This window comes from Saccostrea cucullata, unplaced genomic scaffold, assembly GCF_032062105.1.
Source record: "Saccostrea cucullata isolate Sc308-1 unplaced genomic scaffold, CSIRO_AGI_Scuc_v1 ctg4626, whole genome shotgun sequence".
In the NCBI taxonomy this organism is placed as follows: domain Eukaryota; kingdom Metazoa; phylum Mollusca; class Bivalvia; order Ostreida; family Ostreidae; genus Saccostrea; species Saccostrea cuccullata.
Window position 1 is genome coordinate 455 of NW_026930947.1, and position 17046 is coordinate 17500.

At 34.1% G+C, this 17046-nt stretch overlaps 1 protein-coding gene and 1 long non-coding RNA gene across 17 annotated transcripts in view; both read right to left on the reverse strand.

Moving 5' to 3' along the window:
• Nucleotides 1-1923: 1923 nt before the first annotated feature.
• LOC134230704 (protein phosphatase 1 regulatory subunit 12A-like) overlaps nucleotides 1924-17046 on the reverse strand; it is a 36365-nt gene continuing 21242 nt past the window's right edge. For 7 of the 16 annotated variants that reach the window (XM_062712549.1, XM_062712538.1, XM_062712542.1 and 4 more), the window contains 9 exons: nucleotides 16554-16754; nucleotides 15739-15815; nucleotides 14412-14708; nucleotides 13970-14060; nucleotides 13179-13403; nucleotides 12450-12516; nucleotides 3753-3914; nucleotides 2295-2407; nucleotides 1924-2047 (listed from right to left, as the gene is read on the reverse strand). In XM_062712549.1, the coding sequence (XP_062568533.1) occupies nucleotides 1934-2047; nucleotides 2295-2407; nucleotides 3753-3914; nucleotides 12450-12516; nucleotides 13179-13403; nucleotides 13970-14060; nucleotides 14412-14708; nucleotides 15739-15815; nucleotides 16554-16754 (1347 nt within the window). In that variant the 3' untranslated portion in view covers nucleotides 1924-1933. The other 9 variants (XM_062712546.1, XM_062712544.1, XM_062712548.1 and 6 more) reach the window with 7 other exon arrangements.
• Nucleotides 7572-11770, reverse strand: LOC134230703 (uncharacterized). The gene is made up of 3 exons (XR_009984405.1): nucleotides 11712-11770; nucleotides 9612-9687; nucleotides 7572-8413 (listed from the first exon to the last, which is right to left on the reverse strand). It is a non-coding gene; the product is annotated as an uncharacterized LOC134230703 (long non-coding RNA).

A 17046-nucleotide genomic window follows, 5' to 3' on the forward strand; every position in this document is an offset into this window, starting at 1 on the left:
AAATCTGTATACTAAATTTCATCTCAGCATGTGCAACGGTTGCAAAGAAAATGAACGGAAACTGCAAATAATTTAAATTTTTCTAAGTCCAAGGGGCATAACCCTGTCAAAAATGGCGCGATCATAACCAAAACAGAACTTGACCTAGATATTCATGTGATATATCTGCATACTAAATTTTATCTAAGTATGTGCAACGGTTGTAAAGAAAATGAACGGAAACTGCAAATAATGAAATTTTTCTAAGTCCAAGGGGCATAACTCTGTCAAAAATGGTGCGATCGTACCCAAAACAGAACTTGGCCTAGATATTCATGTGATATATCTGTATACCAAATTTCATTTCAGTATGTGCAACGGTTGCGAAGAAAATGAACGGAAACTAAGTGGACCGACAGACCGACAGACCGACCGACAGACAGCAGCAAAGCAATATGCCCTCCCTTCTTCGAAGGGGGGCATAATAATACATGTATTGCATGCAATTTTATTTTCTTTAATTCATTCTACAAAGTTATAATGTTATGGTGATTCAATGTCTTTAATTCATTCTGTAGATTAAAAGCAGTGAAAATTTAAGTGCCTGTAACTGTAGAATCAAAGGATGGACGGGTGATGGAAAAGTTAAAATAAAATTCCTACTCGCCATATGGGCTATAACATCCTGAGGAGTTGTTTGCCAACAGCTTAACATAACAACACTGTTAGTGGGTTAATGGTTATTTGCTAGCCTACTTTCTTGGTGAAAGTTTTAAACATCACAATTTTTCAAAAATCTAATTTATCTGTAAAAAAAAAAAAAAAATAAAACATAATCACACAAGATTCTCAGTAATTTAATTGTAACTTAACAGAGTCAAAGGGGCATAACTCTGATTCTGACTGACTTGAGGAAGAAGATTGTCTATAAAAGAATTATAGAAAATCTTTGAATAAATTTCATAAAATGGAATATAAATTCCAGGGTAAGATTAATATTTTTATTTCATTCAGAGGTGTGCATACTATAGGATCAAAGGTATGAAAATTCGGAAAAATATAGATTATACTGCTTCTAGATTTCATCTCTTTATACTGAAACATGCAGCATTTCTGCCAGCAAAAGTCACTTTTGTATTACACTGTTCTTCAGTATAATACACATTTAGGAGTTTTCTGAAGAACGTCATATCCTTATATAAATCTCTCACACACCACTCTTTCCGAGATGATTCAGCAGTATCTATTTTAGGCCTCATTAGTAAAATCTACTCATCGGCCTCAGCCAAGACTCCAGCTAGAACTTCTTATCCTCTCCTTCCACTGCTAGTCTCCAAGGTAAGTTCTAAACTTACTCTTTTATGAAGAATTACAGGTTGACCCCAAAACAAAATGTCATTTTCAACAAAACTTTATCAGTAATATAAGAATACACCAGAAACATACATATTTAAATAGGATTATGACTGTATTGTCCTAGATGTTTAAAATAATTCTTTGGCCCAAGAATAATTTCCTTACAGATTTTCAGGCATCTCAAATAAGGTCAAACAATGCCACACAGATCATTTTTTTTTTATTTATTCAAAATAGAAATAACCCATTCTTCTACCAAAATTGAAAGAAAGTGAAGTTATTCCCCTTTTTATAGATGCACAATATACTTGTACATGCATTTCTTGTAAATGTGCTATTTTAAAATGTAACTTTTTAAATGCACAAATGTATCTGAAGTTGGGCATGAGTAAGAATCAGCTAATATCATTTTTTTTTGATTGAATGAAAAAAGATATGAAAATACCTGCTTCCAAAAAAAAAGAAAAAAAAATGAAATTTTAAGCCTGAAAAACTAAAGAGGAAGAGATTAATAACCCGAGGTCTGAACCCGAAACATTTAATAATGAGACATTAACTCATCCTGTCCTACACAGGTTTTTTATTCTACAAACACTTTTTAACCCGAGACCTTAACCCGAGGCATATTATGATGACAGAGACAATTACTTACCCTGTCCTCTGCAGGTTCTTTATTCTCCTCCTCCTTTTCTTTATCTTTCTCTTCTTCCTCCTGAAAAAAAGTTATAAAACCATGACACTGAAATCAATGCTGACTGAGACAGGAAAATTTCATTTACTTTATAAATACGAATGAGTATCTTTGCAAATTTTTTACATATGATAAGATATATGTTACATCTAACTTGAATCTAACAAACATATATCAAGGTACTTCATGCTACATATGTTTATTCTTTAATTATATCTTGTTCTAAACCTCCTGACGGTTTAATACAATAACAATGATAGTGACTTACATCTTTATTGTCGTAGGAAACAATTCCAGTTGACCTTCGTTCATTTCGCCGCCGCCTTCTGGCAAGGGCAGACGACTCTCTCCTACCGTCTTTATCCCCTTTATCTTCCAAATCTGTAAAAATAACAGTAACTCAGTGATGTAATGGAAATTCAACTTATAAGGAGGCATTTGAGGCTTTTATTTTTGTTCCTATATAATAGAAATTCTTAATATCCATATAAGCAATTGATCTGATATGAGAGATGGGGAGAAGATACTATAATTGAGATTTCCTTATACAGTGGCTTCCACTTAATCTGATAGCGGTTAAACGAATATTTCGGCTATTCCAATATAATATCAGAGCACAAAACCATTTCTTATATATTTATTAATAATTTCACCTGATATTCTGATAAGAAAATATTAGAATTTCGTTTTATCTGATACAAAAAATTGGTCCATCGTAGTATTTTTTCATAATTGTGACCCTGTTCACATCTCTAACTTCCCTAGTGAAGCCTTTGTTTACACTGTCTGACACATTGAGTACGATAATGAGGGGATTAGTCACGGCTGAACACACGCAGTCACCTTACCTGTGTTAATAATTGGCACACTAGATTGATATGTTTTGATACAGTTATGATGATCAGCTTGGGTTTAAATTACTTTTCAGTGATGTACTCGATAATTATGATAATTGTTTGCAATTTTTTTCCAAAGTTAGATTTTAATTATTGAACGTATTAGCTTGTGTATGATAATTTGCTGGGACATTGAAATGCATCATAGTTACAGGACTATTGACTTGAGAATTGTCACAAACAGTGTGAAATACATAGCTATGTTAAAGAAACAAATAAAACAAAACAATTTAATATATTTTTTTTAATATTACTGGACCATTTATCCGGGAAAAAATAAATTATGGAATAAAGTCAGACATTTAGTCTACTTCCGTTTCCAAAATGGCGGCCATCGAAGAAGGAATGTAAACATGTGCTGATTAAAGATGGCAATAACTATTAAAAAAACAATTTTTATAAGTCATTTTATTAGAAAAATGTTATCACATTAAATTAGTAAGTAAGTATAACATTTTATTTTTGGAGAATCGCTACGTAAAGTAATCAAACGAAACGAAAGTGCAAGTTTGAAATTTGCTACGATGTATTGTCAATACATGTAGCTCTATACATCTTTGTTTGGACTTGAAATGGAGCAATCGGCTATTCGAATATTCGGCTATACTGATAACAGAAGGCTGACAAACTAACTATTTGTTTAAGCAGGATCCACTGTATCTGAAAATCTTAGCAATTCTCTATCATAGTAGAGAAAAAAAAATCAATAGTTATGATCATAAACCCATTTACATACATCTTGCCATTTCTCATAACTATATCAAAGTTTTAATAGCTTACTATACAATGTAATACCCTGTCTTTAATACCAAGATAAACACAGAACCTACCATTGGATTTCTCCTCTGTTCTGCTCTCAAGTTCCCCGTTACGTATTCGGTTCCGGAGGGACTGTGACCTAGATAACCCCGTATTGACCCCCAGACTAGAGGACGATGAGTCAGCCAATGAAATTGCATTCCTATCACTTCTATCTCTCCGTATATAGGATGCTAAAAAATAATTTCATACATAACTCTTAATAAATGGACAAAATGCAATTTAAAACATACATTTGGTGGGGGGGGGGGTCCGAAAATTAATAAGATTGTAAACGTTCAGCACCTGGTACGATGATGACAAACTGAGACAAGAGGCCCATGGGCCACATCGCTCACCTGAGAAGATTTGACCATTCTGTTCTTTACCAGATTTCCCCCTTGTTATACATAATGCATCCCCACCCTACCCCACTGATCATAATTTAGACATTTTGAAATCTACACTACCCCATGATCCTTCCATGGGCACATATGTTTCAGCTTTTTTGGCCCAGTGGTTCCTGAGAAGAAGATTTTTCCTATATATTTCTATATAAAACTTTGATTCCCCATTGTGGCCCCGCCCTTCTCCCGGGGGTCATTATTTGAACAATTTAGAATCTACATTATACCAGGATGCTTCCACATAAGTTTCAGCTTTTCTGGCCTAGTGGTTCTTGAGAAGAAGATTTTCAAAGATTTTTCCTATATATTTCTATATAAAACTTTGATTCCCCATTGTGGCCCCGCCCTTCCCCTGGGGGTCATGATTTGAACAATTTAGAATCTACACTACCCCAGGATGCTTCCACATAAGTTTCAGCTTTACCGGCCCAGTGGGTCTTGAGAAGAAGATTTTCAAAGATTTTTCCTATATATTTCTATATAAAACTTTGATTCCCCATTGTAGCCTCACCCTTCCCCCGGGGGTCATTATTTTTACAATTTAGAATCTACATTATACCCGGTTGCTTCCACATAAGTTTCAGCTTTTCTGGCCCAGTGGTCCTTGAGAAGAAGATTTTCAAAGATTTTTCCTATCTATTTCTATGTAAAACGTTGATTCCCCATTGTGGCCCCGCCCTTCCCCCATGGGTCATGATTTGAACAATTTAGAATCTACACTACCCCAGGATGCTTCCACATAAGTTTCAGCTTTACTGGCCCAGTGGTTCTTGAGAAGAAGATTTTCAAAGATTTTTCCTATATATTTCTATGTAAAACTTTGATTCCCCATTGTGGCCCCGCCTTTCCCCTGGGGGTCATGATTTGAACAATTTAGAATCTACACTACCCCAGGATGCTTCCACATAAGTTTCAGCTTTTCTGGCCCAGTGGTCCTTGAGAAGAAGATTTTCAAAGATTTTTCCTATATATTTCTATGTAAAACTTTGATTCCCCATTGTGGCCCCGCCCTTCCCCCGGGGGTCATGATTTGAACAATTTAGAATCTACACTACCCCAGGATGCTTCCACATAAGTTTCAGCTTTACTGGCCCAGTGGTTCTTGAGAAGAAGATTTTCAAAGATTTTTCCTATATATTTCTATATAAAACTTTGATTCCCCATTGTGGCCCCGCCTTTCCCCCGGGGGTCATGATTTGAACAATTTAGAATCTACACTACCCCAGGATGCTTCCACATAAGTTTCAGCTTTTCTGGCCCAGTGGTTCTTGAGAAGAAGATTTTTTAATGACCCAACCCTATTTTTGTCTTTTCTTGATTATCTCCCCTTGCGAGGGGATATGTCCCTTCATTTTTACAATTTAAATTCCCCTTCACCCAAGGATACTTTGTACCAAGTTTGGTCAAAATTGGCCCAGTGGTTCTTGAGAAGAAGTCGAAAATGTGAAAAGTTTACAGACGGACGGACGGACGGACGGACGAACACACATTTGGTTATATATTGGGTACATCAAGTCCAAGTCCTATTGGATACTGCTTATTGGATACAAAAAAAGTGTACACACGAGAGAGCATTATTTGGGTAGTTACTGTTCAAATCTTATTGGATATTAATCCTTGTGTCCGTATTTTATTGGGTTTTTTCGTATTGTTTTTTATTCATTTCAAATTTATTATATATTTTAATTTTAATATTTGCTGGTAAATTCAGACAAGACTGAAAACCTTTCGTTTTGAACCCATATTTTTGTCAATTTCTGTGATATAGCTCTTTTATTGTAACACCTAACTAATTTGTTCTTAGCAATAAGGATATACACCTGTACATTTCAAAATAACTTATATCAAAATATATGAATACCTAAGTGCAAAACAACTGAATTATGAAAACACAACTCAACACATCTCAGACTCTGTTCAACCTTTCTTGAATAACAAAAATAAGTATTTGAGGAGAAACCTTTTCGAATCATGACCAATTAATAATAAGCAAATGCCCATTACATGTTCAAATGTCCAATACCTGTTGGGTTGTATTTTGACGAAGGGATGAAAGTACCCAAGAACAATTGAACATGTGTACATTGTCCAATTCTATTTGGGTTTCTTGAATCTCATCATCAAAATACAACCCAACAGGTAATGGACACCTGTCCAACTCATCTTGGATATCTACATCCCACCCAACAGGTAATGGACACTTGTTCAATTCTTCTTGGGTTTCTTGTAATGATTCATCAGAATACCACCCAACAGGTAATGGACATCTGTCCAACTCCTTTTGGATATCTACATCCCATTCAACAGGCAATGGACACTTGTCTAATTCTTGGGTTTCTTGAATTGCATCATCAAAATACAACCCAACAGGTAATGGACACCTGTCCAATTCCTCTTGGATATCTAAATCCCACCCAACAGGTAATGGACACTTGTCCAATTCTTCCTGGGTTTTTTGAATTGTTTCATCAGAATACCACCCAACAGGTAATGGACATCTGTCCAACTCCTCTTGGATATCTTTATCCCACCCAACAGGCAATGGACACTTGTCTAATTCTTGGGTTTCTTGAATTGCATCATCAAAATACAACCCAACAGGTAATGGACACCTGTCCAACTCCTCTTGGATATCTACATCCCACCCAACAGGCAATGGACACTTGTCCAATTCTTCTTGGGTTTCTTGAATTGTTTCATCAGAATACCACCCAACAGGTAATGGACACCTGTCCAACTCCTCTTGGATATCTAAATCCCACCCAACAGGTAATGGACACTTGTCCAATTCTTCCTGGGTTTTTTGAATTGTTTCATCAGAATACAACCCAACAGGTAATGGACACCTGTCCATCTCCTCTTGGATATCTACATCCCACCCAACAGGTAATGGACACTTGTCCAATTCTTCTTGGGTTTCTTGAATTATTTCATCAAAATACCATCCAACAGGTAATGGACATCCGTCCAACTCCTCTTGGATATCTACATCCCACCCAACAGGCAATCGACACTTGTCTAATTCTTAGGTTTCTTGATAATCCCTTCATCAGAATACTACCCAACATGTAATGGACACCTGTCCAATTCCTCTTGGATATCTTCATCTCTTCAATAGTATATAAACTAAAAGGTATTGGACATTCTTCTTGGGTTACTCAATTTCTTTTTCATAAGAAAGAAAACCCAATAGGTATTGAACATTGGTTCAACTCTTCTTGGATATTACATCTCAACATTAGAATAAAACCCAACAGGTGATGTTTACCTGTCCAAATCTTCTTGGGTTACCTTATGCCCTTCATTAAAATTGTCAAATTTTTCTTGGATATTTATACTCTTGCATTAGATTGCAAACCCAATAAGTATGACATTTACCTCCCCTAGTTGAATTCAAATTTATCTGCTTAAGCATACATAAGTCCAAAACATACAGTATTTAATACTTTAATTCTAACATTCCACATCTGATTCAGTGTACACTTTACAAATAATAGGAAATATATAAGCATTTTGTGCCTAAACTATTTGGCTTTTAAAGAATTTTATAACAATGTTTGCAAAATTTAAATTTAAATATTGGAACTTGGAGCAAGTCATTACAGGTAGAGCAAGATGCTGAAAACCATATTAATAAATAGATCACACCCTTGATAAAATATTTGCTTTTAGTTGCTAGGATTGTGTTGAATTATATGGAAAATTTCTATAATCCTGTTTATTACAAATACATGTACAAAGCATATTTTCCCAGCAATAATAAAAATACTTTTGAGATGTAAAAGATTGGATTAAATAGTCACCGATGTTAAAAGATATTTCATGATCTCATTTATCTGGTTTGGAAATCACAAACATAGTTTTGAAGCCGATAAAACAGTGTCGCACCAGAAAACTCAGTTACAAGTACAATGAATGAATTAGTTGTATCAAAACTTTATGCACTATGTCCAAATCTTTTTGACAAATTGGGATAAAGATATTAAATCAAATCATCACTGTTATAAGTCTTAGAGCTAGAGAAAAGTCATTACATGCCCAAATTTTACATGTAAGACTTTGATCCTTTATATCAATACATGTCAAAATGGTTTTATTTTTGTTTCTGTTCAATACTTTCTTCTTCAGGGTCTCTCATGGCCTATATTGTATGATACCTCCATTGACCCTGCTCTTTTATTTTGCCATATCTTTATCCAGTAGCAGTGGTTATGCTCAGGTAATCTTGGAAATATTCCTCATTTCATGCAACTCCTTCAGTTCTGACTCTGTCCATTTTATTCATTCTGCAATTAGATAAAGGTATTTCTTTGCCGTTTAAAACATGTTTTTCTTGACTACAGCAAGATCACCCTTTATGTTGATCAAATCCAAACAAGAAGTAGAAGTATATTTCTTATTCAGAAATATGTATTGATAGATAAAATGGAAGAAAAACTAAATTCTATCAACACTTTTTTTTCTTCTATGTCTAACTGCATCTTCATCCTACTTCCACCCGCCATAATTTTATCAAAATGGAATCATCATTCAGCACACAAAACGATGTTGCATATTAATTAGACAGTATGTTAGTTTCTGATTGTTAAGAGGGAGATTTTAAATTTTTTTTTACACCTATTCCTTGCAAATTTTAGACTTCTAATGTAACACTATATAAATATATTAGGGGTACATAATCTTCAAAACCAACTCTACACTTAATGATAAAGCTTTCACATTAGTATTGTTTTCAGCCCAATGGTTCTGCTAAAGAGGATTTAAAATTGACCCAAACCTTACTAACTGCTTTGAAATTAAATTGACACTCCATCCCCCCTTCCTGGGGTATGCTTTGCACAAAATTTAATTAGAATTGACTAGGCTGGATAGAAGTTGAAAATATGAAAACTTTCAGTCAAACAGATTATGAAAAACTTTCAGCACATCAGACATGAAGTAGTGATCCTTAAATAAAATTCATCTACAAGATGAAGCTGTTTTATTCCTATGAAGTATTATCTAGTATTGTTTTTTTTTCCCTGTATACCATCTCTATCAGAACAAAATGTTATACATGTATTAACTTAACCTATGACCGTATAGTACCCAAGTATTTAATTTAAAATGTATTAAGTTCTGGAAGTAAACCTCAGATGCCCTTAAAACAAATGATTCTAAAGTGGCAAAGGTAAAGGGCATCTGAAGAATTTAAAATAAAATGATAGTACAAACAAGCAAACAGCTAGTGAGCATGAAAACTTTGGCAAACACTAGAAAAAAATACTAAGGTACTTTCTCAAACTTAACATAAATACTAAAGAGGCTTCATGTAGCTGTATTAAACATACCAAAAGCTTTCCTGCAGTTAAAGGTTGGTTGCCTAGTAGTTATGTAGTATGTACAAGTTTTTCATTCTATCTCTTCTAATTTAAGAAGCGAAAATGTCTCTAAAAATCTTATGGTTGGCATGAAGTATTCCTGTTCATTTTACTGATTACTTACAATCGTCCTATTTCTGAGGGTCATCTTCTGATGGGTGTGTTCTCTGCAATGTTCACTACTGAAGTTCCTGTTTGACCTGTTACATATTGAAAATCCTCAATGAACATAATTATGGTTTCAATTTCCATTGTTATTATTGATTACTTTTATAAAAAAAATCTAAACTAATTTATTGTAACATAATACTTAGGAAAATATTTATGAGCAATATCAATGGGAAAAAAGGAATCATTATCTCCAGTTATCCAAAAATCACAACTAAGCATTAATCATATAAATTCACATACGTAAACCCATTAGCTTTTTGTGCTATTAAATCATAGTCATCGCTGTGCAATAAAGGAAATCAAGTACTAATCCAGAGTTTGGTTGCAATAAAGTTACTATCCCAGAGGAAAAAGTGACAAGCCCAAATATAGAGGCAAAATTAAGAAGTAACATTGAAAAAAAGTTCATCGTGAAAAAAGTCAGGGTATTAACTACAGATGATTCTTTTTAAAATGAAAGTTTAATTTTCGCTAGTAAAATTTAATCATATATAAATTAATGATTTATAAAAATGAAAAAAAAAAGATTTTATATATTCCTTTTCTGGTCATTCACTAGTTTGTCTAATTAAAACGAAGCAAAAATCATTTTGCTTTCATCTTGAATCATTTAAAGCCATATATGACGTATGTACAATGAAAATAATTTGACTAAAATCATAAGAACTAATTATTTGTATCATTACTTTATATAAACATGATAAAGATAGAAATTTTCCGTAAATTACGAAATCTAAGTCAATTGCGTTATAAAGATATCAAAATTTAATTTGGATTGTCGGAATTTTTTCCGACTTGGAAGAAAATACAAAAGATTTAAATAACACAATACAGAGAAGAAAAAATCGTATTATTAGATAAAACGAGGTGTTCTCTGTGCTCCGAATTGTATGAAAAGCTTTAATTTAAATGTATTAACTATATTTCTTTACTTAATTTTGTTTTTTTTTTCAAAAATATATTTTTGATCAGTTACGACATGTATGGCTTTAAAAAAACGCTACATAATTGCATAACACTTATAATTGAGCTGATAGAGTGAATGTATATAATTTAATAATGAGATATCTGTGAGACATTTATGTACAAGCAAATATTGCTATATTAAACAAAGGAAAGGGGGGAATTCATATTAGGAAATAAAAGATCGTTTTTAAGTAAATCAGTCTTGTAGTACTGCAAAATGGATGCAGTTCTGGAGATTTATGGATAATATGAGCATGTTGTCTGGAATATTTCGATATTAGGGAATTAAATAGCAAAAAAGACAAAATACCGGTGGTGCTTTGAATGTATTACATGTGTATTTTAAAATTCCTAATAGCCCAAGGGGATTCCTCAGTGCAGAAAACCACAAGCCTCATCCTCAAAATTGGAAGCCCCGGGTGTAGCGCGAGGCTAATTGCACACCCATCATGTGAAATAGTTATAGTAGCCCTATATCAATTTCATTGTTGTTTTAAATTAATTAAAACAAATGACAAAAACAATAATTAAAAACAAAATCAAAATAAAGCAGACACTCAGTCAAAATCAAAGACAAAAAGAAGCACTGTTTTAACTGAAAGTTTTTCAGTAATGCAATGAATCTCTTAAGTTACATATTAGATGAGATAAACTTACATACAATAATTTAGTTAGTGTCAATTATCCCATTTATCATCATCTCAGCTCACTTTGCGATTGTAATACTGTCTACATGAACCGATAATTTACAGCTGAATTATGAACACACAATTGTTAACATTTTCATTTCCCTTTCCAATATACATTGTCAGAACATACTTAATTGGTTATGATATAAAATCAAATAATAAACACTTTCGATTTATTAAAGATTATCTAACAATATACGATTATTTACTAAATACTACTAAATCAGGAGAGTTAAAAAGACAGAGAAAATTCAAAATACAAACAAGTGCAACTTAGGATTAATTGTTCCGATATATCTATTTTAATTTTGTGCACAATTGTTTTCAAAATTACATTAAAATCTATTTTTCTTAAACAAGAACCCAGCAATGGATAAATATTAATCGAAAAAACTCACCTTTTCTCTTGTCAATCAGGAAGTCTTGTTGACATTAAGTGGTTCTTAGTCGCCATATTTTTTTCCCATGAAAACAAACGTTGTTATGATCAGGATCAACGGAAGTTGATTTTCGGAACTCTCGAGAATTTAGAGTTCCGAATGAAAAACTGAAACAACAAAACACGGTGCGTCCGTGAAAGCAACTTTTTTGGACACTTTTTCGGACAAATCGTCGTGTCCAAGTTTTGTTGGGTACTAACCTGCAAATACCCAATTAGGGTGTTTTAAGCACATTCAGCGAAACTTCTTATTGGGTATACCCAATAAGCAAAAAGTACCCAATAAGTACAATCATGGCATGAAAAATACCCAATAAATGCACTCTCGTAAACACGGACGGACGGACAGACGGACAGACGGACGGACGACGGACAAAATGTGATCAGAAAAGCTCACTTGAGCCTTCGGCTCAGGTGAGCTAAAAAGACTTAAGTAAAAACTTAGATTTTGTATATCTTGTTTTTTGTTTAAGGAACATGATTTAATGTAGTAATTTCAAGTGTGTACAATATACATATGCTAACACATGATGAAAATTTTGAAAAACCATTTTGAAATGTTGACTGAAACCTGTTTTCGATTTTATGGTCATCAGACGATGTGTGAGAAAAATAAGTTTGGAATCACGAGGAATGTACATTTTGTGCAATACCGATTTTATACTATGTAATCATGAGATTAAAGAAGGAAACTTACGAGTATAAGAGTCTGTAATATCTTTGGAATCTCGAGACCTCCGAAAGCTGTTACTTCGTGGTTCGTCCTACAAAACATGTTGGAAACATGAGTATGTTTATATGCTGCTTTCTTTTGTTCTTACAATAAAAAAAATATCCTCATAAAGAGTATGATACTTAAACAAATGGTTCTCTATATATAATTAAGAAAATAGATTAAAGTCTACCAATTCTTTTTTTACATATAATATTCTAGAGATAACTATAGTTAAATAACTTGAAGTCAAACATTTTTCTGCCTATAATCCAGACTTACCTCCCTATTCCGTCGTAATGTTACGGAGTTGTTATCCGAGGTAACTCTCTCACTGACAGATGAAGCACCTACCTCCCTATTCCGTCGTAACGTTACGGAGTCGTTATCTGAGGTAACTCTCTCACTGACAGATGAAGCACCTACCTCTCTATTCCGTCGTAACATTACGGAGTCGTTATCTGAGGTAACTCTCTCACTGACAGATGAAGCACCTACGTCCCTATTCCGTCGTATCGTTACGGAGTCGTTATCTGAGGTAACTCTCTCACTGACAGATGAAGCACCTACCTCTCTATTCCGTCGTATCGTTACGGAGTCGTTATCTGAGGTAACTCTCTCACTGACAGATGAAGCACCTACCTCTCTATTCCGTCGTAAGGTTATGGAGTCATTATCTGAGGTAACTCTCTCACTGACAGATGAAGCACCTACCTCTCTATTCCGTCGTAACGTTACGGAGTCATTATCTGAGGTAACTCTCTCACTGAGAGATGAAGCACTAGTGGTGGAGCTCTCGCTATCTTTGTTTACAGATTTATCTGTCGTCTCAGGCGCGACCAGTCTTCCCTCCGAGGCCGCCAGTCTCTTGTCAGTCTCTGTACGGGATGTCCCGCTCAGCACCTCCTCTGCCTTCTGAATATCCTCTCTAGTTACCCCCTGTAACAAACACACAATAAATGTTAAATCAGAGAACATAAACCATAACTTAAGGATAAGCAGTAAGTACTCCCTATAACACACAAAAATGATAAAGCAGAGAATATAAACCATAACTTAAGGATAAACGGTAAGTTACCCCCTATAACACACAACAAATGATAAAGCAAAGAATATAAAACATAACTTAAGGATAAAAAGGAAGTTTATCTTTAAAATTTGTGCTCTCGTTTAAGAAATATGACAGTCTATGAATTAGATAAACTGTAAAATCATCTATTTCAAAAAGAGTTGATTTTTTGCAGTTTACGGAAAATACATTAGTTCATGGGGATCTGATTTTGTGTCTGCAGAAACAAATATGAAACTGTATTTAAAATGTTAACATTTTGTGGAGGACTTGAATTTTGACTCTCTACATACAAATAAAACATACAAATAAAACAAATTTAAATCACCTACAAAAATCAGTAATTTCACAGCAAATTGCATCAAATTCAAAGATGAAATGCATATGACCTAAACATTGCTTATAAACTAGTTCTCAACCTCTGTTGAATACTGACCTGTGTGGACCGTCTGGTCTCGCGAGCTCGCTTGGCTCTAGCCTTCCTTTGAGTTTCTGCCTCCTCATCACGTTTTGGTATACCATAGGGCCTGTATAAAAATAATTCTTATATACAAAGATTGCCAGTGAAAAAGATTTGTATTAGTCACAATGCAGACATGCAAACATAAACTGAACATTTTTCTGGTGACAAATTGATACAGTTTATGACTGTCTTCCCAAATGATATCTATTTCTTAGTATCCAAAGACCAATTAATTTCTTGCTTTTCCAATGTTGGTTAATCAAATCATCCACTATACAATACCAGGTTAAAAACCAAATCATGAGCTTTAGTGAAAATGAGAAATTTCCCAGTTTGCAATTTAAAAGTCAATGAAATGGTTCACGAGTATTACGTTATGGTACAGGGTTAAATATGAAGGCTGGGTCATACAAACCTGGCAAACTGATAATTGGAGTAAGGGGAAGATATTGTTGATGAGGAGATAGAAGTTGTGGTTCCTGTCGTCAGGCCGACCGTTGTCACGGTAGCACTAGGGGTCAAGGCCGACGCGGCAGTGGTGGCGGGTTGCTGGTTTATCCGGGCTGGCAGAGATGACCGATAATCCTCCATTCGGTCTTCCAAGCGTTTGTAGGCAGAGAGACTTCTGTATGGATTCAAGCCTCTAAATGATGATGTTGAGGTCAAGGTCGTGGAAGTGGAGGAAGTGGTACTAACAGAGGAAGAGCCAAATCTAAAAAAAGGCCGACAAGCTTAGTGATCAGTCATGCACAGCGACACAGGGATCGTGCATGCGCTCCGACTCTGTGATCGGTCATGCACACTATTTTAGTGAAGTTAGAGGCAAGAAGCTGGGCTGATGAAAGGGGAAAAAGAGGCGACAGACGTATTAGTCTATTAGTCATACATTCAATGAGAGCAATTAACGTTCTATTTACGTACTATCATATAACAAAGAAATCAGAAACAAAAACAAAATACTGTATTCTTATTAATGTTCTCATTCTTCATTCGTTCTAGACATTTCTGCTAATATTGGAATATGCAGTCACAACCAAATCATGATAAGTATTTCAAATATTTTCAAATTCTTTTGAAACCAAAAAAAAAAAAAAAAAATTAAAAGGAAAGCTTTACAATGTTAACATACATGTACATGTATATTTCATTTAAATGCCGAAAATTTGTCAGTAAATCATTTCAGTCTATAATTACATGCTTTTGGTGGCAGATTACATCTGAACAAGATTGATTATACAGTAACTTCTGAGAGAAGAGAATACCAGAAAAAAGACAGAACAGCTAGAAAGAGGCACTGAAGTCCTAAGCTAGACAACCTGAAAAGATTATATAATTACCAGATACACTTAGAGGAATCAAAATCAGCATCTTATAACAATCAAGAACTGTCAAACCTTATTATATAAAATATGTTTGGGCTGAGATAATTTTCAGATATCTGAGAATTCGAAATATCCAGGGTAAAATGCTTGAATGAAAAAGTGTCAAAATCACTTGTTTAATAAATGCATGGTATTCAATATTTTAAATAAAAAATAAAGAAGGAAAAGAAGACTGATTTGGATATCATTTCAAATTTTGTGTTAACTTGCTTCGACTTGCTTCAAATATCTAAGCTTCAAAAGAAATGTTGACTTCAGTCTAAAAATGGTTCATGTCTTCATGACCCTTGAGGCTGTTCTCCTGACACAGTATTTATTGACACAGTATTACTGTAACAGTACAGGACACATTTAGCTCACCTGTCAGGGACTTTATTTTCTTGGTTTTCTGATATGGTACTGGTTATCAGGAATGGTCGAGACGGGTTGGACTTATCCTACAATGATAAAGATATCAATTTTATCACATACCTCATGGGGAAGGGAGAAGGTTTGAATTGAAGTCTTCCATGAAAAGAATGCAACCTGAAACATGCTACACAGTCACACCAATTTAATTCTGTAAATATCAATATCAAAGGATTTCTTATAAAGCAATTTCTTTCTGTAAGCAGAGGATCTTGAAAACTTTCATGCTTCACATGCCACAACATTTTTTGTAAATGTATTATCCACATGTAAAAATAATAATGTACAAAATTAACAAAAAGAAAAGTACGAGGATTTATAACCAATCATAGTAAAACATACATTATGCTACATAAAATGTAATACATATATAAATTAATATAACAAAATTCTGAAAATTACCGTTACCAAAGATCAACTTCCCAGTTTTCAAGATATTTTTATTATTTCTATAAACTTGGGACAGTTTTTCATTTTTCGGAACACATGAGGTTTATTCTAATTAATAAAATTTTCATGTGGAGCAAAATGATCTGCTGATCAGTGGCATATAATAAAATGAATTTATATACTACATCTGTACAAAGAACACTTGATGAGAAAATATTTCTACCATAAATATATTGCAATTCCATCAGTGACAATAATAAGAAGAAAGGGAGATCACTGACACTGTCTAAACACATTTTTGTGTACTCTAGTACTTTTCTCAATGACAACTCAAGATTTTCCTGCTGTAAAAGACAGGTCAGTGATGGGTGACTCACGCTATCAGATCTATTATTATTGTTCAGGCGGGGACTAGAGGCTGAACGCGGCAGGTTGGTCTTGTCGTTTTCGTTGATGGTGTCGTTGACCATGCTGGTACTTCCTGTTTTACGTAGGCCCGCTCGCCACGGCGGCGTCTCGCGGAGGGGAGCAGTGGAGGAGTTATCTTCTCCTGGCTTCTGAAGGGAGATAATGGGCACCTACAACAACATGCAGGGATTGTAAACAACAGCCAAAAATACACACAACAACAAATCACACACTCAAAATATCAGTTAATGTGACGTGAAAAAAATATATATAAAATGAAATTTCAAAATGACATGTGATCACAACATCTATCCTACACTTAGAAATACATTTTTAAAAAATTAAAAAAAATATTTTTATGTAGCTAAAATTTTAATTGTATGGCATTCATTCTTTTATCACTTATATTTTCTTGATTTTAAAATACACATAGCCTTGTAAACATTTAATTATACAAGCATA